Below are 26,407 nucleotides of genomic sequence, written 5' to 3'. Positions count from 1 at the left end.
ATTGGAACTATCCCATTGAGACAAAGTGGGTGCCTATGGGCTATAGTTCCAAACATTGGAACTATCCCATTGAGACAAAGCGGGGTGCTATCATGGGCTATAGTTCCAAACATTGGAACTATCCCATTGAGACAAAGTGGGTGCCTATGGGCTATAGTTCCAAACATTGGAACTATCCCATTGAGACAAAGCGGGTGCCTATGGGCTATAGTTCCAAACATTGGAACTATCCCATTGAGACAAAGCGGGTGCCTATGGGCTATAGTTCCAAACATTGCTCCTATGGCTGGAACTATCCCATTGAGATAGAATGAGCACTTCCGCATTCCATTGTTACAATGGGAGTCAGCGCTAGTGTCGCCACTCTCTTACTGCACCTGGACCTTTAGCAGACCTATGAACAACAGACCGTTGCTATGGATAACAGACCGTTGCCATGGATAACAGACCGGTTGCTATGGTCACAGACTGATCCAAGACTTGAGCAGAGAGCATCTGGATCATGTCAATCTGCCGCCCGCACGCACGCACGCACGCACACTTCGGAAAACTGTTAAAAAAGTATTCAATCATTCAATCAAAGGATGTTTGTCACAAACATTTGAGGCGAGGAATAGGCGAGATGCAATCTCTAAAAACACTTTATGAAGTTCAAAGTACACATTGCACACATACCGTATGCCGTAAGCGACACAGTACTATACATGTAATAGGCATACAAACACTTCTTACTACACATACCGTAGCAAACATATACAGTGGTGGGAAAAAGTACTACCAATTTTTTTTACTTCAGTAAAAGTATCAGACAATACTACTGCAATATGGAAATACTCAATTACTTCAAAATGTACTTGAGTAAAAGAACAAACGTATTTGGCATCAAAATGTACTCATTACGCAGAATGTCCGGTTTCAAGCGTTTCAAATGTATCAAAAATCTATTGAGAAATAGCAGATCTACAAGCTCGTAGCGTGGGACCGAGTGCCCTGCTATGAGCTTGTAGATCTGCTATTTTTCAAAAATCGTGAAAATGTGGTGGCAAATCTTTGAGTATACATTCTTTCACAGCGAACGTTTTTAACTCAAATCTTTTAGTTTTCAAATAAATGTAGCGGAGTACACAAGTACAACATTTGGATCCGAGATGTAGTGGAGTAGAAGTAAATAAGTATTGGAAGTTGGAAATAATCAAGTAAAGTATACAAATACCTCAAAATTGTACTTAATGTACTGAGCTGCTTTCCACCACTGCAAACATACAGTACATAGTACACTCACTAGTCCACATTAATAAGCAAAACTGTAAACATTCAAAACACAGGCTCAACTAATGGTTACACTGACTATTGTAAACAATCCTAAACCATCTCACATACGGTTTTTCAAAGGGACACTTCACCCCTTTTGCAACCATATCTTTTTTTAATGATGTTTGGGAGACAAGAAAGACTTTCCTGGGGTTTTTATGTGGGTAATACGTGTTTTTTTAGATATTTTAGTATTTCAAAGTGTCCATGATGTCATGGGCTCACTTCCTTCCTGGACTACAATTCCCATAATGCTTTGGTGCACTGTTCCTCCTTGTGGATATAGGTGGAGGGCTGTCTTACTGAGACAACATGTAGTCCAAGGACTATTTAACCCATTTAGGCCTGACATCGAAATTAAAAAAAACTTTCGCTCTGAAAGAATATATATTCAAAGATTTGTGCCGCATTTTCACGATTTTCCAAAAATAGCAGACCTACAAGCTCGTAGCGCGCCACTCGGTGGCGCGCTATGAGCTTGTAGATCTGCTATTTTTCAATAGCTAATGCATAACATAATGCTAACACCAAAAGGGGTTCCTGCCCAAAATGGGTGAAAGAGGACGGGAAGCGAAGACCGCACAGTGGACTCCATCCATGCTGGGACTTACTTGTCCACTTGCTGTTACAACTTTGATATAAAAGGTAAAATGCAATGACGTGACATGATATGTACAAGCATCTCTCCTTTCAGTGGCATCACGCCATCTGCTGGGCCATTTGTGCCATACTGTGTCTATGATTTGTCACGTACAACTTCCTGGTCTCAACTGCGCATGTTTCTTTCCTTCCAGGGAGCAACATGGAGTCCACCCATAGAGTATATAAAAGGATAGAGACTGAACTGGCGCGAAGCTCCGCCCCCCCAGCTATTCATGTCAGTGGAAGTTGCTCAGTGGCGTTTTGAAGCACCCGGAAGACTGCCGGAAGTACCGTCTCAGAACTTCTACTTCCGCATTTGACCACCAAATTTTGGTGGTCAAATGCGGAAGTGCAACCAAGTGCTCAATGTTAAAGCCCAGCTGCACAGGGTTTCCCGGTCATGAATACACGGGTCCGCCTGTAGTCCCTCCTCCTACCACTAGGGCCCAGCGCTTCAACGTTGAATAGCCTCACTGGCCCCTTGAGTCCACCGTACGGTCTTCGCTTCCCGTCCTCTTTAGATAGTCCTTGATGTAGTCCAGGAAGTAAGTGAGCCCAGTGTCCTGACACCATGGACACTTTGAAATACTAAAATATCTAAAAACAAAAACACATTTTACCCACATAAAAACCCCCAGGAAAGTGTTTCTTGTCTTCCAAACATCGTTAAAATAAGATCTGGTTGCAACAGGTGTGAAGCGTCCCTTTTAACGATTAATTACAGGCGTAATTGAATCGAAGCAAAACTGTGATTTAGGGCTTGAATGAGGGTTTTGAATATTCAAAATCTTCCCAAGAATTGACTCAAAATATGTCACGTCAAAAATAACTATATTGTCTGGGGTGGCACTGATATAATATGACCATTTGAAAATAGCGAACATCGGAGGGAAAATAAAGAAAAAGAAACAAGTTACGATTGAACATTATATCGACGAGACTCGGATCAGATGGGATGTTGTCTCGACAGTACGGTTGTCACAATTATGACACAATCGTCTATGATTGCAATTATTTTGTCATAATTGCGTCAACGTTGAAGAATGTTCATACTTTATGCTCATTTTCAAATTAAGCAGATCTACAAGCTCTACGTGTCCCTTTGTGCCGCGTTGTGAGCTTGTAGATCTGCTATTTCTTGGTCTGAGAGGCAGACGTCGGAGAAAACGCTAAAGCAGTGAGTGAGTGGTTATGAAACTTGTACAGTTGGGTGCCACCGATATTGTCCCTTATCATTTGACCTATTTAGGCCTGACCTCAAAATTTTAAAAAATCCTTCTAAATCCTCCAGTTTTCTGAAATAAATATTTTCACGATTTTTCAAAAATAGCAGACCTACAAGCTCGTAGCGCGCCACTCGGTGGCGCGCTATGAGCTTGCAGATCTGCTATTTTTCAATAGCTAAATTATAACATAATGTTTAAAACACCAAAAGGGGTTCCCGCCCAAAATGGGTTAACTGTCCTTTTGCGCAGATCACGCAAACCTCAGCAAAAAGAAAAGGACAATATCGATGGCCTCCAACTGTATAATTTCAAAGACCATTATAGGCCACGGACCCCCATATAACTCAAAATACGGGTCCATTTGGTTCCGCTGTCAAGGGTTACACACCTGTAAGAGTCCATTTTGGTACCCCAACTATCAATCATTTTGCTGGGGGACCCCCTGTAACCACCTCAAGGGCCCCTGGGGAGGGGGAGGGGATGGGGGGGTAAATAACACAGTCTCTGTAGGGAACCAGTGGCTTGCAGTCATCATGGTGTGGTTGAACTCTGGCTCCGCCTGGTGGTCGTCATTAGGAAGTGCTGCTGAGCCTTCGGCGAATCAAAGAGGCCGGTTTGGTGTCTGTGTCCTCCTGATCACTCTCGCACTGTCTCTACGCGCACACACGCACGCACACGCACACGCACACGCACACACACACACACACACACACACGCACACACACAGAGTACGGTTGGTAGACAGGACATGTATGTATGCTTCCAGTGTTTTATCTCATAATAATAATAATAATAATAATAATAATAATAATAATAATAATAATAATAATAATGTCTCATACCAGTTCCTGATCCTCTGCTCTGCTCTTGCAGCGCAGATGCAGACGATTCAGCCGGTTACACGCCCACACCAGGTTGTAAGACATCTACGCCCACGCACACACGCACACAATACAAACACACATTTTAACAATTTATTCATGTCCACATATCATCAACAACCAACAACACATCAGCAACAACAAGCGAGGTTCTCCTCCGGAAACCCAGCATTTATACTAGTATAGTGACTCTGTCACATTGGAAACACAAGATATGGGAGGGTATTGCACGCGACATCAGTGGTGTAATGGTGATTTTCTTTTGGTGATGGTGATAATGGTGCTAATGGTGATTCCCCCCCCCCCTCCTCCGGAAACCCAGCATTTATACTAGTATAGTGACTCTGTCACATTGGAAACACAAGATATGGAGGGTATTGCACGCGACATCAGTGGTGTAATGGTGATTTTTTTTGGTGATGGTGATAATAGAGCTCCGAAGTCTGACGTCACTTTCAGTAGAGGGCGTCAATCTCCAGGTTCATGTATTTGTTTATTTGCATTGAGATCCCCAAACGGCGATTTTAGATCGCTTCATATAAGAACTGTGTTTGAAAAATAAACCGACCACCTCTGCGTTTCTGTCAGGGGAGTGGCTGTGCGTCGTTAATGATGTCCATTCATATTTGTTACAGCCAGTTTCTAGAGAAAATTGAATTAATGTGACCGCAAAAGCCTTGAAACTACATATGAATGCAATGTCGCTGAGCATATACGTCACGCCCAGCTGTCAACATATTGCGTTCCTGAGATTCCTCGTTGACGTAAGCTCAGCTGGTGGTGACTCGACTCGTACTAACCACGATACATTATATATCAATAAAATAAAAATAAAAATAAACGTAATTAACGTTCAGTTTCTGTTGTGCGACGGGCTGCGGGCAGAAGCAGCCTACCCGGAAATGTAGTCTCTGGGTTGTTTGGCTCGTTTCTAACGCTTATTTTGTTACTCTTTGGGTATATTTGTACATTTCCACCTTCAGTCGATGCTTCATATCCATATGAGTGAAAAGGCCGGGGTGATCGGTTTATTTTTCAAACACAGTTCTTATATGAGGCGATCTAAAATCCCCCTATGGAGAGTACAATGCTTATAAAAACATACATGAACCATGGCGCTCACTGCCCTCTACTGGTAGTAGAGGGCAGTGACGTCAGGACTTCGGTGCTTTATGGTGCTAATGGTGATTCCCCCCCCCCCCCCTGGGCATCTTAATCACATCAGGTGCACGCACAGGCGCGTGTGCGCCTACATGTGCGTGTGCGCACAGAACAGCTGATGGTTTTAGACACACAAACACAAAAATAGACCTAAAATAATCACCAGACAACTTATTTACTGTGCTGCTGCAGTAGCGAAACAAAAAAGTTTCCCTTGGACGTCTCTTCTTCTTTGATTGCAGTGTTGTTTTTGGCAGCAAAATTTGATTTTAGTTTTAGTCATAGTCTCTTGAATAGTTTACATTTAGTTTTAGTCACATTTTCTGGAATCTGGAATGTTTTAGTGTTAGTCTAGTTTTAGTCGACTAAATATCCTAACATTTTAGTCGACTAAATCTACAGTTGATTTAGTCGACTAAAATGTATTTTGTCGGGCCTTGATGCCGGCGTAATGACGACGTAATGACGACGACGAATGAATGATTTTACACTTGCTGAAAATAGCCGATCTACAAGCTCACAGCGCGTCGCAAAACAACACTGCTTTGATGCAAACAGACCACCGCAGATCAGAAGCAGTGCTGGAGCCATACCGCTGTGATGCTTTGATACCGTGTGTGAGAGAATGTTCAGTTAAACAGTTAAACCTGTTATGCAAAGTACAGCCATTTTGATTTGGGTACTTGAGGAGAGACCTCCGCACACTCGACTTACTAATCAAAGCAGGTGCGTTGGCGACAAAGCAGCAGACTGCAGACACGTAGGAGGAGGGAGACCCGGCGCACACTAGTTACCACTTGCTGGTTCAAGAGCTTTTTATTTAATGTCCACAATATGCAACGTTTAGGTCTTTCGACCTTCCTCAGGCATGATGCCTGTCGAAACCAGTCGAAAGACCGAAATGTTGCATATTGTGGACATTAAAGGACCACTTCACCACTTTTCAACATCTCTTCATATAATTGGTCCTCACTAATGTTCATGATAAAACACCACCATTTGTTCCTACTCAGTCTGTGTCTCATAGGAGGGCATTTGTTTTAAAATATATTTCGATTTTTATTATCGTGAGAACGATGGCTTCAACTTTTGCATTGCAAACTTTTCAGGAAAAGAAAGCCTGCCGTTTCTATTAGCTTGGATTCACCATCGATGATGTCACTGGTGGACGGGTTTCTGAACTGCCCACACAGCCTTCCTATGAGACACAGACTGAGTAGGAAAAAAATGGTGGTATTTTATCATGAACATTAGTTAGGACCAATTATAGGAAGAGAAGTTGAAAAGTGGTGAAGTGGACCTTTAAATAAAAAGCTCTTGAACCAGCAAGTGGCAGTGTGCGGGTCTCCCTCCGCCTCCAATTTGGGTACTTGACACGTGGTGAATCTAAGGAGGGTGCCTAGTACTTGCTGCGTCTTCTCTTGATTCTAGGGGTACGTGTTCTAGCGTGAACGTGCGTGCACCGTACGCACGTTAAACGACGTTAAACAACGTTAAACTCACGTTATGCATGTGCATATATACCCTCTATAGACCTTGACATTTAACGGTTGTCAACACATCGTATGTTCATTCAACTTTTGACACATATAGTTCCTGCACTCGGTGGATTCTATATCCTCCTGAAATGGCCTTAAAAGAATGGACTATAAACTATTATTGGATGGCACGGGTTGCCCCATGTATTTTTTTCCCCCCACACTCAAGGTGCTTCCCTTCAGGGACGTCTGGCTCCCTCACATCCAGTCTAGAGCCCCCCCCCCCCCCCCCCCAGCTGTTTCCATGTCTTTTCCAAGCCTCAGACATGACATCTTTATTATGGTTGATAGCCCTGAACTTTAAAGGAGTGACAAACCAAAAGATATACTACCGAGTGAGCACCTAATATAGCGCGAGTCCATGCTTCAATGCTTTGTACTGTACACGCGATTAATAGATACAGATGTTCAGTCATAGCGATTAAATGAAATACATATAAGGTACACATTGACAAGTCACCGAACGACCTGCTCATCGGGAGCATATAGGGGTTCAGCGTTTTGCTCAAGGACACTTCCGACACCAACTCTGGGGGAGCACGGGATCGAACTGGGGAACCTTTTGGTTCTCACCAAGTGGCCACTCTACCCCTGATCCACTGCCGCCCCGTTGTCTTCATGATACAATAAGCACATCACTCAGTGGCGACTGTGGGCGACTGTGGCTCAGGAGGTAGAGCAGGTCCGTCCAATGATCCATGGGTCGGCGGTTCGAATCCCGGCTCCTCCTGTCTACATGTCGAAGAAGTGTCCTTGGGCAAGACACTGAACCCCAAATTGCTCCCGATGTGCTGGTTGGTACCTTGCATGGCTTCCGCCGCAATCGGTGTATGAATGTGTGGGTGAATGTAATGCACTATGTAAAGAACCTTGGATAAAGGCGCTATATAAATGCACCATTTACCATTTGAGTAACAGCGTTCTCTGCCATATGTGGCGGCTGCCAATTATAGCAGTGAAAGCACAGTATATTTGCCAGCCTTTTCAACAGTGTTAGGAATAGGATTGTAAAAACTCCAAAGCTCACCTTCCATTTCCTCCTGGCGTTGAACTTCTTAAAGTTCTTCATGTTTATGGACGACCTGCTCCTATTGGCTGCCTGTTTCCGAGTTAACGGCTGGGAAACAAGACAGAGGTACAGTATACGTTAGTCCAAAAACGTACGGAGGCCCGGAGTGGCCATTGAAAGAGAGAGAGAGAATAAAATGGATATACCGGACTATACCGTGACGCAGACAACGCAACCGCGCGGGGGCCCAGAGGCAAGGGGGGCACACGGCCGCCCACCTGTGCCGTCGGTAAAATAAAATAATAAATACATACAGAGATGCAATGACAGTTGAGTTGAACAGAGTTTGGCGGAGGCTGGTGGTGGCTGCTGCTAGGGCATTCACTTCTACTCATTTTTACTAGTTGACTAGTTGCCTAGTTTACTAGTCGACTAGTAAATAGGCATACACGCGCCCGCCTCGAAGTACTTAGCTGTCAAGATAGCAAATGACCTCCTCTCATCCACTCTGCAGGGAGTTCGAACTACTTCCCTCTGGTAGACGGTACAAAGTACCAAAAGCTAACCGTAACATCTTTAAAAATTCCTTCATTCCTAATGCCATTAAGGCACTAAATGATACCATGGGCTGTATTTTGCATGTCTTAAGTACCATGTCTTATTACTTAAAGGTATATTCAGTGATTTCACTTAATTCAAATATCACTAATTTTTTCTTATTTTTTGGATAATCCTCCCTGCTATAAAGTGTGCTGACCATATAAGGAGTTCCTCCCTGTCCCCAGTGAGCCCCTGGGGTCAAAAAACCCTAGTTTCGGTTTGGGCTTTGGGTGGCAAAGCCTTCATCCAATCAGGATGAGAGGGGCCTTCCTCCAATCATGATCGAGTGGGGCGGGCTTTGGTGCACGTGCTGTTGGTCTGTTGTACTTCCCCCACTGTAGAGTGTGTGCACATCTTGTTACCGGGTGGACCGGGTTTTTTTCCAAATCACTGAATGCTCCTTTAACTTAAGACCTGGAGGCGTGGGCAATGCTCTTTGGCCACTCAGAATAGCCAAATGGCATTGATCAAGTTAAGTAATAAGACCTGGTACTTAAGACACGCAAAATACAGCCCCATGTCTCGCTAGATTCGTTTTTTAATGTATTTGCCACTGTTGTCCTGCATTTTTGCCATGGAAATAATAAGTGTTGTTACTGTTGTTGCAGCCGTTTGTTTTTTACTGTTTAATACAAATTTCCACACGTGGACAACTAACTAACTAACTAACTAACTAACTAACTAACTAACTAACTAACTCCCGAGTCCCACCAGCTCTGGTGGAGAGACGGAGTGTGAGTAGGCTAATAACATGAAGGAAGTCAGAAGTGGCGAGTGTGCAGTGGGCTCTCCCGAGGCCGAGTCCCGACTGAGCTGAGCTGCGGATGCGCTGCTCTGTTCACAATCGCGACAGGTACTACTGTACGTTCACGAATCACTACTACTCTCGCCTGTCGGAGGGGGGGCTACTGACGTCTAGTGACGCGGCTGACTCGAGCGCTCAAGTTAGAAACTTGGTAAAGTTGTTAACATCAGTTCATGCCTGTTCACGAGTTAACGGCTGGGAAACAAGACAGAGGTACAGTATACGTTAGTCCAAAAACGTACGGAGGCCCGGAGTGGCCATTGAGAGAGAGAGAGAGAATAAAATGGATATACCGGACTATACCGTGACGCAGACAACGCAACCGCGCGGGGGCCCAGAGGCAAGGGGGGCACACGGCCGCCCACCTGTGCCGTCGGTAAAATAAAGATGCAATGACAGTTGAGTTGAACAGAGTTTGGCGGAGGCTGGTGGTGGCTGCTGCTAGGGCATTCACTTCTACTCATTTTTACTAGTTGACTAGTTGCCTAGTTTACTAGTCGACTAGTTGTTTAACTACCTATTATGTAAAAAAAAAATTAAATATTTGCACATTTAAAAACTGTGTACATGGTGACTATAACTATAATCTACCTGATCTTGAGGCCTACAAAATCGGGGGAAAAAAATAATACAAAAATAATAATTGTTTTTTCTTATCAACTAGTCAACTAGTACCAACAAGGTCGACTAGTGGATTTACTAGTCGACTAGTAAACTAGTCGACTAGTTGCTTAATGCCCTAGCTGCTGCTAGCACACACCATAGATATATGGCACAAACCATAGGCACACACGCGCCCGCCTCGAAGTACTTAGCTGTCAAGATAGCAAATGACCTCCTCTCATCCACTCTGCAGGGAGTTCGAACTACTTCCCTCTGGTAGACGGTACAAAGTACCAAAAGCTAACCGTAACATCTTTAAAAATCCCTTCATTCCTAATGCCATTAAGGCACTAAATGATACCATGTCTCGCTAGATTCGTTTTTTAATGTATTTGTCACTGTTGTCCTGCATTTTTGCCATGAAAATAATAAGTGTTGTTGCTGTTGTTGTAGCCGTTTGTTTTTTACTGTTGTTGAGACCGAAGACAAATTTCCACATGTGAACAATAGCAATTAGCAGTACCTTGATCCAGGGGTGAAGGAGACATTCTTCAGCTGTCATCCTGTCTCTGTAGAACACAGCACAGAGCATAATTTAGAAAGGCGTACTTGTGTCTCTGTAGAACACAGCACAGAGCATTTAGAAAGGCGGACTTGTGTCTCTGTAGAACACAGCACAGAGCATTTAGAAAGGCGGACTTGTGTCTCTGTAGAACACAGCACAGAGCATTTAGAAAGGCGTACTTGTGTCTCTGTAGAAAACACAACACAGAGCATTTAGAAAGGCGGACTTGTGTCTCTGTAGAAAACACAGCACAGAGCATTTAGAAAGGCGGACTTGTGTCTCTGTAGAAAACACAGCACAGAGCATTTAGAAAGGCGGACTTGTGTCTCTGTAGAAAACACAGCACAGAGCATTTAGAAAGGCGGACTTGTGTCTCTGTAGAAAACACAGCACAGAGCATTTAGAAAGGCGGACTTGTGTGTCTCTGTCTCTGTATAAAACACAGCTCGGTGCTCGCGCTAGGGAGTTCCATGCTGTGTTATAGGCCCAAACCACACCAATGCAACTACCTTGCAACTAGTCGCAACTCCTTGCAACAAAACATACCACACTAATGCAACTCCTTGCAACAAAACATACCACACTAATGCAACTCCTTGCAACAAAACATACCACACTAATGCAACTCCTTGCAACAAAACATACCACACTAATGCAACTCATTGCAACAAAACATACCACACTATTGCAACTCCTTGCAAAAGGCCATTGGGGATAACGGTTGCAAGGTAGTTGCATGTTGCAAGGTAGTTGCGTAGTGAATCGTCATCAATCATCATTAGAAATGTCTATAAATGGCTTATTTCAGCTTTAACCCATTTTGGGCGGGAACCCCTTTTGGTGTTGTAAGCATTATGTTATGCTTTAGCTGTTGAAAAATAGCAGATCTACAAGCTTGTAGGCCTGCTATTTTTGAAAAATCGTGAAAATGTGCCTCAAATCTTTGAATATTGTTACAGAGTCAACGTTTTTAAGTCAAATATTTGCTTCTGGGTGGGTCCCTGGAACAACATATTTTCAGATGGGGGTCAGCGGCCAATTACATATAATCTTGGGGATCCTTGACATGAAAATGTTTGAGAACCACTGACATAGAAACAGGGGTTTCTCAGAAAACTGTCAGGATTTAGAAGACATTTTGTAGAATCTTTTCTCAGGTCTAAAACGGGTTAAATACTGCTGTGTGAAAACGCTTGATATGTCAGCGTGCTCATCCTTACAGAGGTTCCTTCATCAGCAGTTTCTCTATGAAGTCTTTGGCCATGGCGCTGGTGTCCCCGAAGCATTCCTCGTCGAACTCGTACTCCATGGCCACGATGTTCCTGAGCGTCTCGTCGTCGCTGGAGCCTTGGAACGGCGAGATTCCACTCAAGCTGCAACACAGACAAGAGAGGGACAATTAACTGACGTCAAAATTTAAAAAAATTGTCTTCAAAATCCTGAGTTTTCGGAAAAACCTCATCGTAGCGCGCCACTCGGTGGCGCGTTATGAGCTTGTAGATCTGCTATTTTTCAATAGCTAAAGCACAACATAATGATAACACCAAAAGGGGTTCCCGCCCAAAATGGGTTAAAAAATGTCTTCATTTTCAGTTTTCTGAAAAACCTCATGTTTCCGTATCAGTGGTGCTCAAAATTTCATGTCAAGGACCCCCACAAATTATATGTAATATGCCCTTTTGAAAAAGAAAGGAACCCCCCCCCCCCTTTGTTTTTGTAGTGTACATACAATATGTGGACCATGGTGACATTGATCAATTTTTGATTAAAAAAAAGCTTCTAATATATTATTTATGCACCAAAATCTATAAATCTCAAACTATTAAATTAAGGCAACCGGCCGGTTCCGCGCTGCACAAGGTGCCCTTTTTTCACTTGAGCACCTGCCCCTCTAAATGTGCATGCCACTGACCCCTGACCCCCGCCCCTCTAAATGTCTGTGCATGCCACTGACCCCTGACCCCCGCCCCTCTAAATGTCTGTGCATGCCACTGACCCTCTAAATGTCTGTGCATGCCACTGACCCCTGACCCCCGCCCCTTTAAATGTCTGTGCATGCCACTGACCCCTGACCCCTGCCCCTCTAAATGTCTGTGCATGCCACTGACCCCTGACCCTTTAAATGTCTGTGCATGCCACTGACCCCTGACCCTCTAAATGTCTGTGCATGCCACTGACCCCTGACCCCCGCCCCTCTAAATGTCTGTGCACGCCACTGACCCCTGACCCTCTAAATGTCTGTGCACGCCACTGACCCCTGACCCTCTAAATGTCTGTGCACGCCACTGACCCCTGCCCCTCTAAATGTCTGTGCACGCCACTGACCCCTGACCCTCTAAATGTCTGTGCACGCCACTGACCCCTGCCCCTCTAAATGTCTGTGCACGCCACTGACCCCTGACCCTCTAAATGTCTGCGCACGCCACTGACCCCTGACCCTCTAAATGTCTGCGCACGCCACTGGCACGCCGCCATCTTGGATAGTGCTAGATATAATAGCATGTAGCCAAAAGACACCCCGAGAGGATCGACAGCCACCGGAGGTATGATTACTTCTAACGCAAACTAGCGACGGGACCGCGATGGGCCGTCTGTCAAAAACACAATCTTCGGTTAGAATTGGAATCATTGATTTAGATTAAGAGTGATTCACGTTTTAAGATTTTTGATCCCATCCATTAAAATGGAGTGGGAACACAAATCATTGGCCTCAACCTCCTATCTGTCTCCTCCATCTACTCCAGGGGTTCTCAACGTTTTTGGCCGGGGACCCCCGAAAATGCTTTGGCAACGTCTCGGGACCCCCGCACCGCCCCCTCCCGACCCCCAATATAAATTGACTGCTACAATAACCTTAAACCATTTTGGGCGGGAACCCCTTTTGGTGTTTTAAGCATTGTTATAATTTAGCTATTTAAAAATAGCAGATCTACAAGCTCATAGCGCGCCACCGAGTGGCGCGCTACGAGCTTGTAGGTCTGCTATTTTTGAAAAATCGTGAAAAAAATTTAAAAAAAAAAAAATCTTTTTTTTTTTTTTTTTGAAAATAATTTGGGGACCCCCTAAAATAATTTGGCGACCCCCCGAGGGGTCGCGACCCACGGGTTGAGAACCCCTGATCTACTCCACTGCAGGGGGCGCCGGTGGCTCAGGGCCCAGGGTAGAGTGGCTGGATGGTAACCGCAAGGATCCATGTAAAGCGCCTTGGATAAAGGCTCTATATAAATGCACCATTTACCATTTACCAGTCGCATCAAGCGTAGGATGCAGAAGGTGATTGCCGACCCCTCTCACCCTGCCAGCTCTCTTTTTGCCCCCCTGCCCACTCTAAAGTGCAATACCTCTTGCTTTAAGAACAGCACTTAACCCGAGGCTGTTCGCCTCCTGAATGCTGACCCTCTTTTCACTCGCACTTTACAGCGTGAAGCTGCTTTGTAAGAACGATGAACTGTGAGGAATTGCTATTTATTTACCATGAATTGTAACGTTTTGCATTCTTCTTATTTATTGGTCTCTCTCTCATATGAACTGTAACGATTTGCATTCTTCTTATTTATTGGTCTCTCTCTCGTGAATTGTAACGATTTGCATTCTTCTTATTTATTGGTCTCTCTCTCGTGAACTGTAACGATTTGCATTCTTCTTATTTATTGGTCTCTCTCTCATATGATGTTTGTACTTTTGTATCTTCGTCTACTGTCTGAATATGTGATGTGAATATGTGTCTATTTGTATGTCTTTTTTTTTAGAGCACTGAAACAAATTCCAATCAACTCTGTTGACATGGCAATAAAGTCTTGAATCTTGAATCTTTGGATGACGTCCCAACCGGAAATGACATCGAATGTTGCTCAACAGGCGCTCCAGGCTGTAGACTGCATCGTGCGCTCTCTTGTGAAACGATGAACCCATTTTGGGCGGGAACCCCTTTTGGTGTTAGCATCATGTTATGCTTTAGCTACTCAGTTCACCCGTGTGAACTGAGTGGTGCAACTCCCCCCCCCACCCCTCTCTCTCTCTCTCTCTCTCTCTGTCTCTGTCTCTCATTAACAGGCAGCAGTGAAGCTCTATCTCTCTCTCTCTCTGTTTCTGACACAACAGCACCACATTACATTACATTACATTACATTACATTACATTACAGTCATTTAGCAGACGCTTTTATCGAAAGCGACTTACAATAAGTGTATTCAACATAGGTAGGGAACAAAAACTACTACCACTTGTGGTAGTCATTGGTACTCGTGCTCATAGTGACATAGTCACATAGGCGGACACACGGACACAGTCACATAGGCGGACACACGGACACTGCTGTTTGTTGGAGTGGTTGCACCACTCAAAAATAGCAGATTTTAAAAATCGAAGAACGACTGACACAGAAACATAGCTTTTTCAGAAAACTGTCAGGATGTAGAAGACATTTTTAGAATCTGATCTCAGGTCAAAATGGGTTAATGTTAATGTCTTTTGATTAATCTCCGCACTGAGCGACGAGCGTAATTATTTAATAGGGCCCCGTCTTGGCCACTCAGAGTGTTAATTAAGTGATGCAGATGTTTAACAATAATTTAACTCTTGGGAGCATCAAGACTTAAAGATCGATTAACCCATTTTGACCTGAGATCAGATTCCCACCCAAACCCACCCACCCACCCTGGGGCCTTACTAACCTTAACCATAACAAACCCATCCACCCACCCTGGGGCCTTACTAACCTTAACCATAACAAACCCACCCACCCACCTCCTGGGGCATTACTAACCTTAACCATAACAAACCCACCCACCCACCTCCTGGGGCCTTACTAACCTTAACCATAACAAACCCACCCACCTCCTGGGGCCTTACTAACCTTAACCACACCAAACCCAAACCTAAGTAAAACAAATCCACAAACTAATGCCTAAATTTAACCATATGTCAAATGCTAGTGATCCACAAAGGTTGTTAAGATTCCTATGAATTGAATGTGAAGGACCCCAACGGAAACAAGCCTTGGGTTATAAATCCTCTTAGCAGACCTTGTATTGAAGTGTACTTTACTGTGCTTTTTTTCTGCAAACTGTTAATAAAGTATTCAATGAATCAATCAACAACTCAATCAATCAATCAATCAATCAGCTAGCCGTATGATCCATGAGGCTAGTGTAAATGTAGAGCATTTATATTGCATCATGTAAGTCATGTAAGCTTTTACTAAATTAAGCTCTTACTAAATTATCATCAGTGACATTAGAATCGACCACATCTGGTACGCAAAGAGTGTGTGACAAGTGGAACTGAGACACAATGTAGATTTAGGATGCTAAAAACAGGAAGGAAGTAAAGCTATGTGGCCATTTTACATGTTCTCATTTTGAGTGCCTTTTAGTTTATGTTTTAACCCATTCTGGACATTAACCCCATTACTATCAAAAATAGCAAATCTACAAGCTCATAGCACGGCACCGAGTGCCGTGCTACGAGCTTGTAGATCTGCTATTTTTTTTTTTTAAATCGTGAAAATGTGGCGCAAATCTTTGAACATATATTCTTTCACAGCGAACATTTTTGAGTGGTGCAACCACTCCAACGAACAGCAATGTCCGTGTCCGTGTCACATAGTCCGTGACTATGTGACCAGTACCAATGAGTACCAAAAGTGGCGCTGTTGTGCCAGAAACGGAGAGAGAGAGATAGTGCTGCATGTTGCCTGCTAATGAGAGAGAGAGAGACAGAGAGGGGGGGGGGGGATTTGCACCACTCGGTTCACACGGGTGTGATTTTTTATTCAAATATTTGCTTCTGGGGGGGGGGGGGGGGTCCCTGAAACAACATATTTTGTAGGGTCCTTGACAGTTTGAGAACAACTCATATAGAAACATTGTTTTTTCAGAAAACTGTCATGATTCTGAAGACATTTGTAGAATCAGGTCCAAATGGGTTAATTGATTCTACTCCGGGGACTTCAGTACACTGAACAGTACAGTAGATGATAATGATATGAGCCAGTGGCTCGCAGCCTTATAGGATGGAATACTTACAGTATGTACGTGACCACACCAATACTCCTGTAACAGAAGAACAAAAGACTGCATCAACACTACAGTATGTATGTGATCAGTGTTGTTTTCGTCGACTAAAACTACGACGAAAAATGTTCGTCGACTACCTTTTTTCACTGACGAAAACTAAATGGAAACTACATGAAAACTAAGCTGTCGTGACTAAAACTACGACTAAATATATTGGCAATTTTGTCGACAAATACAAACTAGACTAAATGTTAGGAAGGGACTAGTGGACAAGAGATCCAGTATAAGTCATTTTACACTTGCTGAAAATAGCCGATCTACAAGCTCACAACGCGTCGCAATCTCTTTTAGTCGACTAAAACTAGACTAACATTCCAGGTGACTAAAATGTGACTAAAACTAAATGAAAACTATTCAAAAGACTATGACTAAAACTAAAATCAAATTTTGCTGCCAAAAACAACACTGTATATGTTATAACACGTCTGAATAATGTTAATGGAGACTGTTGTGATGTTAATACTGGAATATGAACTGGACACACTGTTATAATGTCAATATGAACTGGAATACATGTACTGCGTATCAGCGTATGGAGACTATTATTAATATTACTGTTATGGCGTTTGATTGTGTGTTCATGTCCACTTTCAGAGGTCGGTTCTATTTCATAATATGGTAACAGTTGAAAGAAACACAGGCAGAGTGAACAGAACAGACAGGCAGACTTTACCACATATCTGCCGCTGTGCTCAGGGTCTCGTAGTTTATAACCTCTGGAGCTAGACGAGAGAGAGAGAGAGAGGGGGGGGGGGGCATGTTTAGTTACATGGAATGAAAAAAATGTAATATAATTTGCTAAACAGCGATAAAGGAAATCAGTGAGAAAGCCACGGAGAGCTCCGTAGATTTCTTGTTATTCAGCTTTTTAGTCAGCCTGTATAATGGGAGGTGGACGGCGGACGGCAGCGCAACCCGGTCTAGGATCGCTAAAGAAGGAAAGGCCAAGCCAAAAAAATTATATAAAAAAAATAATCAGCGATCCGGCGATCAATAATAAAGCTTATCAGTCGGAACATGATGCCAGAAGCAGTTGCTGGTTGGATTCCTTCTGACGGAACGTTCCACCAGGAGCAGCTAAGTGGTTAAAATAACAAAAAAAACGAAGCTATGTGAGCTTGTAGATCTGCTATTTTAGTGGGAATAGAATAGAATCGAATAGAATACAAACTGACATGGAACTGGTTGAGGACGCCCCTTTGAAAATATTATGTTGTGCCAGGGAGCCCCGGTAAAACATTTGTGTTCTTAAAAATGTTAAAAAAAATATTACACATTTTTCAGAGGGGAAAAATAGCAGATCTACAAGCTTGTAGATCGGCTACATGTAGAACTATTTCAAATAGTGTATATATAATATATACACATCTCTCTTTCGACGCCACTTCGAAAACCACTGATATAGAGATATAAAGACGAGCGATAAACAGATGAAGGTTGTAAATGCATCAAAGATGCGATTTATAATCAATCTATAATGGATGAAGCATTGGCCTGGATTTGGAAGAGAGGTCATCGGGTGGTCCCCAACCTTCTTAAAGTGTTTCAACCCCAATAACCACAACACTCTCCATGCAGTTGGAAGGTCAGCAGCTCACTGCCCCTCTCATCCAGGCTTCCAGCTATATTGTTCTTTCTATATTATGCCATTTTGACCTGAGATCAGATTCTACAAAATGTCTTCTACATCCTGACAGTTTCTATGTCAGTGGTTCTTCGATTTTTCAAAAATAGCAGACCTACAAGCTCTTAGCGCGCCACTCGGTGGCGCGCTATGAGCTCGTAGATCTGCTATTTTTCAATAGCTAAAGCATAACATGATGCTAACACCAAAAGGGGTTCCCGCCCAGAATGGGTTATGCCAGAGGTCAACAGGAGGCTCTCTCTGCCTTGTTGTTGCGAACGCAGTGATTGCGAACGCAGTGAGCATTTACTATGAGACCTAGCAGATCATGTCTGTGTGTCTGTGTGTGTGTCACGCTGTAACACCACCCGCCCACCACCAGAGGGCGCAGCTGTATCACACACAAAAACACACACACACACATGCACGCACACACACACACACACACACACACACACACACACACAACTTAACTTAACAAAAAACTTAACTTAAAAAAAACTTAACTTAAAAAAAAAAGTTAAAAAGAAAAAACTTAAAAAAAAACAAAAAAAAGTTAAGAAAACTTTAAAAAAAACTTAACTTAAAAAAAATCTTAAACAAAAAAAATAGAACTTAAAAAAAACCTTAAAAAAGTACGTAATTTATTCTAATTGTTGTTATTGCAATTTACGAGCTGCGTTCGCTTCCCGCGTTTGCGCGTCTTACTTGTATTCTTGAGGGATTGCAGTGCACTGAGGTCTCTAGGACTGTGGTGTGGTTTGCTTCCTGCCACAGTCTATAAGTCTATGCCGTGTGTGTGTGCATGCATTCGGATTTCGTCCTTGTCCACATTCGGCCTAAAAGGTCCCTGCACACAGAGCGCGTTTTTTCAGATTTTTAGCTGCGTTTCTCCATCGGGTTTTCCGGAAAACACGTCCAGTGGTTGCACAACCACCTTTACTCTGGTGTATTTGAGTCAAGGTGGTTTAATAATAATGAATTGCATTTTTATAGCGCTTTTCCAAGTGCTCAAAGCGCTTTACAATGGTTCATTCATTCATACATTGGGAGGTGAAGCGGCGAACAGTCGACGCCAGCGTCCTCACTTCCCACATTCACACACCAATGGTGGCAAGCTTACACCGACCGACTCATTGGAGGCAAGGTGGGGTTCATGTGTCTTGCCCAAGGACACTTCGACATGTGGACAGGAAGAGCCGGGATTCGAACCGCCGACCCAGGGATCATTGGACGACCTGCTCTACCTCCTGAGCCACAGCCGCCCTGATGTTTAGTTTGATCCTTCTCTGCGTCTGTGTCACTGTGCTTGTTGTTGCCGTTGAATCTTCCGTCCTATAGCGCAGGGGTTTTTGGCCGGGGACCCCCGGAAATGCTTTGGCAACGTCTCGGGACCCCCGCCCCGCCCCCTCCCGACCCCCAATATAAATTGACTGCTACAATAACCTTAATAATAGAGACAATACACCATAAATAAATACTGAAACCAGATATAATCATTAGGAAGGTGTATGCATGTATCCATGTAAACTCTTAATTTTCGATTTTCCATCCATTCAGTTGGGAAAAAAATAAAATAAAAAAACTTTTTTGTTTTTGAAAGATAATTTGGGGACCCCCCAAAATAATTTTCCGAATTTGAAAGTAATGTATTAAAAATGAAAGAGTGCAGACGAATAAGGAAAGAAATCGAAATAAAAGGCAACGGCAAACAGAAAGGTTTTTAGCTGTGATTTAACCCATTCTGGACGGGAACCCCTTTTGGTGATTTAAGCATTATGTTATGCTTTAGCTATTGAAAAATAGCAGATCTACAAGCTCATAGCGCGGCACCGAGTGCCGCACACTCGGTCATATTTTCATATGAGGATCGGCGGAGAAATACATATAATTCTGGGGGTCCTTGACATAGAATAGTTTGAGAACCACTGACATAGAAACATATTGTCATGATTTAGAAGACATTTGTAGAATCTGGTCAGTCCAAAATGATTTAAAATAAGTAACCGTGTAGCAGCAGATCAATTGATCAATTGTTTCCAGATGTGTGGCGCGTAAAGACCTGAACGCCGTTTCTCCACGCATAGTTTCTATTGTAAGGGACATAAAGCAGACCTGTCCCAGATGACCTGGGAGCTCTATCTGGAAGTCCAAGCTGAAGTGGTTAGTGTATGTTCTGCAATACGGTAAGAATGCATTGCAAATCCACAAAGTAACTAAAGCTGTCAAATAAAATGTGGTGGTGGAGTAAAAGCACAATATTTGGATCCGAGAAGTAGTGGAGTAGAAGTAAAAGTGTTGGAAATTGTGAATACTCAAGTACAAATACCTCAAAATTGTACTTGAGTAGATCTACTTAGTTACTTTCCACCACTGCCGAGTGGTTCTGTGGAAGGTCATGAGTGTCTGTGGGAGCCATCAGTAGAAAGACACACAGACCCCTTTTCCACCTAAAGAACTTTGGTTTTAGAACTGGTTCCTTTTTCACCTAAAAAAAACTTTGGTTTTAGAACTGGTTCCTTTTCCACCTAAATAACTTTGGTTTTAGAACTGGTTCCTTTTTCACCTAAAAAAACTTTGGTTTTAGAACTGGTTCCTTTTCCACCTAAATAACTTTGGTTTTAGAACTGGTTCCTTTTTCACCTAAAAAAAACTTTGGTTTTAGAACTAGTTCCTTTTCCACCAAAATAACTTTGGTTCTAGAACTGGTTCCTTTTTCACCTAAAAAAACTTTGGTTTTAGAACTGGTTCCTTTTCCACCAAAATAACTTTGGTTTTAGAACTGGTTCCTTTTCCATCAAAATAACTTTGGTTTTAGAACTGGTTCCTTTTCCACCTAAATAACTTTGGTTTTAGAACTGGTTCCTTTTCCACCTAAAAAAAACTTTGGTTTTAGAACTGGTTCCTTTTCCACCTAAAAAAACTTTGGTTCTAGAACTGGTTCCGTTTTCTTGGAAATTCTTGGAACCTCAGTGCTTTCATGGAACCGGCCATGTTTTGGTTCCAGTTCCATAGAGTACAGTACTTCCAAAACCTGCACATGTTTGGATGTGTGCTAGCCTTTGTATAGGCCCATATATTTATTTTTTCCTGTTTATAATGTTCATTGTGTATTTGCTCTGTGCACAATTTCTTGCGGCCGGTTACTGTTAGTGCAGGGGTTCTCAACCTTTTTGGCCGGGGACCCCCGAAAATGCTTTGGCAACGTCTCGGGACCCCCGCCCCGCCCCCTCCCGACCCCCAATATAAATTGACTGCTACAATAACCTTAATAATAGAGACAATACACCATAAATAAATACTGAAACCATCATCATTAGGGAAGGTGTATGCATGTACTATGTGTACTATATGTAAATTATAGTAATTTCCACTTTACAGCCATTCAGTTTTTTTGAAAATAATTTGGGGACCCCCCAAAATAATTTGGCGACCCCTCGAGGGGTCGCGACCCACGGGTTGAGAACCCCTGTGTTAGTGTACCATTTTGGAGTTTTGTTGTATATGTTGTATAGGTTTCTTGAGGCATGTCATGGATGTATTATTTGGTTTGTTGTGTAATTGGTCGAATGTACGATGTAGCGTTGAAGTGTCATTTTGTGTCTGCCTCTTGACCAGTTCACACTTGAATGTGTTTTTACTGGTTAAATCCACTGGTTAAAAGGAGCATTCAGTGATTTGGGTGATTTGGAGAAATACCCGGCCCACCCGGTAACAAGATGTGCACATGCACATGCTCTACAGTGGGGGAAGTACAACAGACCAACAGCATGTGCACCAAGGCCCGCTCCCACTCGATCATGATTGGAGGAAGGCCCCTCTCATCCTGATTGGATGAAGGCTTTGCCACCCGCGACCAAAACTGAAACTAGGGTTTTTTGACCCCAGCGGCTCACTGGGAACAGGGAGGAACTCCTTATATGGTCAGCACACTCTATAGTAGGGAGGATTATCCAGAAAAAAAGAAAAAATAAGTGATATTTAGATTAAGTCAAATCACTGAATATACCTTTAAATAAAAATAAAAATAGAAACCGAACCAGCGATTTACGTTTAGGGTTCTGAACCACTTCAGTCTCAGTGGAAACACTCTGAACTGGTTTCGATATTAGGCGGGAAAAAAGAACCAAACTGTTTCAACCCCGGTGGAAAAGGAGTAGTTAGTGCAGGGGTGGGCAACTGGCGGCCCGGGGGCCACATGCGGCCCCCACCTTCACTTAATGCGGCCCGCATGTTAATATCAGAATACTGATATAGTATTGATTTCAGCTGTTACAATTCCAAACCCGCTTTAATGACTTCATGACTAGTATAGAGGGTATGCGCGTGACATCATCATCAAACCAGGAAGTTATGCAGGAACGCCTACTGAGTGGCAAAAAACTACTTTCTGGCCTTGACAGCCCAGACATCCACACAGAAAAGTCATATCTGATGACAACATTAAACGATGTTAAACTCACTTTACCTGTTGCTTTGCCACTCGATTTGCCACTCGATGTGCCATTCACTTTATGCATGCGCATACTCTCTATTAAATGACTAGTATTAAAATGTTATTGTCTTTTTGTGTCCAATGTAGTTATGTTAACAGTTCATAAAGTTAACATAACTATAACTAAATGCATTTGAAATTCAATAAAAAAGGTTACTTTTCAGGATTCCAATTAAAAAAATAGAAAAACATTATTCAGGTTTTGAATTCAAATATAGCAAAAATAGCCGATCTACAAGCTCAACGCGCGTCGCACTGCGACGCACTTTGAGCTTGTAGATCGGCTATTTTTTGGGTAGAGAGAATGATTCAGACGGCGAGGTGCAGCATGTCGCAGCGTTGATTTTGACAGCAAACTTTTATTTTAGTTTTATTCATAGACTTTCGAATGAAATTCCATTTAGCTTCAGTCACGTTTTAGTTTTAACTAGTGTCGGACACTAACTAAAACCATCACAGCCAAACTAAATATCATAGCAAACATTTTTGTAGACAAAATCTAACGTAGATATCGTCAACGAAAAAAAAGTATTTTGGCGGGCCTTGATGGCATCAAGTTTTTATTTGTTGACGAAATTGTCAATATATGTAGTCTTATAGTTTTAATTTAATTTTTAATTTGTTTTAGTCAGTGAAAAAAGGGAGTCTACGAACATTTTCCGTCGCAGTTTTAGTCGACGAACACGAAATCAACTCCGGCATGTGGTGACAGTACAGTACAGTACAGTACAGTACAGTACAGTACAGTACAGTACAGTACAGTACAGTACAGTACAGTACAGTACAGTACAGTACAGTACAGTACAGTACGTCTGAGCATGCTCTTCCAGTGAATTCCACGAGAGGGGTGGGGGGAGAGGCCGAGTGAGTGAGTGACTGGTGGGGGGGTTTGAAGGGATGAATGACCTCTCCGCCTCTCGACGCTCATTACTTATAGAGCTCTCTCTCTAAGTCTAAAGGTCTGTTATGGAGGAAATCTCTGGACTCTCATGCTTATAGAGCTCTCTCTCTCTAAGTCTAAAGGTCTGTGAAGGAGGAAATCCCGTGGCTTTGTTTTGACTTCTCGTGTCCTCCTGTCCTTGGCACAGGGGGAAGGAACGCGTAGGGAGTGAAGCATGTCAGAGGCAAACAATCTTATGCCTAACTTGCTGAGGTTTTTAAGTCCATCCGTCTTAAACAGATGTCTGGTGGTCTCTGTGTGTCTCTACGTCGTCTATAAAATGCACAGAATTGCCCGGTTCATGCAGTTGAAAGCCGTTTGCTCGGTGCAGACCAGGGGTGTGCTGAAATATCGAAATGGCGATATATATCGATAAGTCCTCCCGCGATAAATAATCGATATTGATTATTAAAATATCGATATAAAAAAAAGAAAAAGTGGTGCAACCACTATAGACAGCTGTGTGTGTCCCTCCTTGTGTCCGAGCACAGTTCCAAGTTCCAAGTATTTTGTAGTTGCAGATATCGTGATATATCGTTGATGACATTTCATACAATATATTGATATATCGCAAATATCGCAATATATCACAATATCGTGATAGTATCGTTATCGAGGGCCTAATATCGCGATATATATCGTATCGTGAGGAACCCATATCGTCCCACCCCTAGTGCAGACACTGTTGAATCTGTGACAGCTCCTCTTCTAGTACAGGGGTTCTCAACGTTTTTGGCCGGGGACCCCCGAAAATGCTTTGGCAACGTCTCGGGACCCCCGCCCCGCCCCCCAATATAAATTGACTGCTACAATAACCTTAAACCATTTTGGGCGGGAACCCCTTTGTGTTTTAAGCATTGTTATAATTTAGCTATTTAAAAATAGCAGATCTACAAGCTCATAGCGCGCCACCAAGTGGCGCGCTACGAGCTTGTAGGTCTGCTATTTTTGAAAAATCGTGATTTTATTAAAAAAAAAATTACTCTTTTTTTTTTTTTTTTTTTAATAATTTGGGGACCCCCTAAAATAATTTGGCGACCCCCGAGGGGTCGCGACCCACGGGTTGAGAACCCCTGTTCTAGTAGGTGGTAGCTGGCTTCCACCTCAACATTCAAAGAGCTGAGTTGAGTGTGTTATATAAAGGCAGTTGAAGTGGCTTTTTCTGTAGTTCAGACTAAAGTCATTGTTCCCTGTGATGGTTGTCGCTGTTGGATGTGCATTCTTTATCAACTTATCATGGTTATTATTACGTCTATCATCACCAGTGGTGGAAAGTAACTAATTACATTGAATTAACCCATTTAGACCTGAGGACGATTCTACAAATGCCTTCTAAATCCTGACAGTTTTCAGAAAAACCCTGTTTCTATGTCAGTCGCTCTCAAACATTTTCATGTCAAGGACCCCCAAAGATTATATGTAATTGGCCTCCGACCCCCATCTGAAAATATGTTGTTTCAGGGACCCCCCCAGAAGCAAAGATTTGAGTTAAAAACGTTCGCTCAGCCCAGGCGGTGGCGTAACCGTCTGGGCACCCGACTGGTAATCCAGTCGCAGTGTGCCGCGGGTTCGACTCCCGAGCCCGACACGGCCTTTACTGCATGTCTTCCCCCATCTCTCTCCCGTTTCCTGTCAGCCTACTGTCTGTCCCTTCAAAAACCAATAAAAGGCGTAAGCCGCAAAAAAATATCTATAAAAAAAATAAAAAAAAAACGTTCGCTCAAAGATTTGCACCACATTTTCACGATTTTTCAAAAATAGCAGACCTACAAGCTCGTAGCGCGGCACTCGGTGCGGCAAAGGTAGTCGTCTTAGTTTCAGTCGACAAAAACAACACTAGTTCTTAGTACACCGCAGGGTGAAGATGAGCCATTACAGACGGACATGACATCCAGGGTCCAGTAAATGTGTTCTCCGGCTGCTCAACACTCGGTTGTTGGGGAGGCTTTGTTTGTTTTTAGTTCTCCCCTTGGCAGTCGTCCACTGTTGACGAGGTGGATGAAAGAAAGGCGCTATGTTGGCGGGGCGGGACAGCGCAGGGGATGCTCTGAGTTCTGCCTGTTACACTCGCCCTCTCATTTCACTGGGGAACGAATTATACTTTCAGAGATTAAAATAGGATGCATTTTGCATCCCAAAACGCAGTTTATAGTTAAGGGACGCAATAAAACAACGACCTCTGCATCCACGCGATGCACTGCTATACTACTGTATACTGTTTTTTTATTCTAGTTTATTTTTGCTAGCTTTAGTTATAAATTATAATAATCATTTCTTCTTCTGTTTTCTACATGGATATATAACCACATTATAACCATATACAATGAAATGGGAGTTAAATGCTGCAATTTGTAAAAAATGGCAAAATATGTCGTTGAAGTGGGACTCATAAAATGTCCATCTAAAAGACCATCGCTGCATCCCGGGACTCATTACATTGAAAACCTATTTACATCACTGTACTTCTAAGCCTTGGCACCACGGTTACATATACAGGGTAATGTGTTATATGCGCTCTCCTGCTGCTCCTTGGGAGTCATGTTGTTGCCAACGTGTGTCCGTGTTGTTACTTCTCCGTGAATATCGTGTGTCCGAGTCAGTGTTGTTTTTGGCAGCAAATTTCGATTTTAGTTTAGTCATAGTCTTTGGACTGAAACTTCATTTAGTTTTAGTCACATTTTACTCACCTGGAATGTCTTAGTGTTAGTCTAGTTTTAGTCGACTAAATGTCATAAGATTTTAGTCGACTAAATCTACAGTTTTTTTAATAATTTGGGGACCCCCTAAAATAATTTGGCGACCCCCCGAGGGGTCGCGACCCACGGGTTGAGAACCCCTGCCATACAGCAGTGGGTTTTCAACCTTTCATATCAAGGCCCCTCATTTATTGGGCATTTGAGCCACAGACCAGACGCGTTGGTGAGCTTGTA

The 26,407-nt window shown here is 43.0% G+C and overlaps 1 protein-coding gene across 1 annotated transcript; it reads right to left on the bottom strand.

The window, feature by feature from the left end:
- Nucleotides 1-630: 630 nt before the first annotated feature.
- On the bottom strand, nucleotides 631-17,137 carry LOC306918590 (death-associated protein kinase 2-like). Its single transcript, XM_079531482.1, has 7 exons — nucleotides 17,092-17,137; nucleotides 16,368-16,394; nucleotides 11,562-11,714; nucleotides 10,300-10,345; nucleotides 7,787-7,876; nucleotides 4,022-4,105; nucleotides 631-3,832 (listed from the first exon to the last, which is right to left on the bottom strand). Exons 1-7 carry the CDS (start codon nucleotides 17,094-17,096, stop codon nucleotides 3,752-3,754), a joined length of 486 nt encoding a protein of 161 aa, XP_079387608.1. The 5' UTR covers nucleotides 17,097-17,137; the 3' UTR covers nucleotides 631-3,751.
- Nucleotides 17,138-26,407: the final 9,270 nt, after the last annotated feature.

Source organism: Electrona antarctica, assembly GCF_951216825.1.
Source record: "Electrona antarctica genome assembly, contig: scaffold_250, whole genome shotgun sequence".
Taxonomy (NCBI): Eukaryota; Metazoa; Chordata; class Actinopteri; order Myctophiformes; family Myctophidae; genus Electrona; species Electrona antarctica.
Note: the sequence above shows the minus strand (reverse complement) of the source record. Positions and strands in the feature narration are given on the sequence as shown.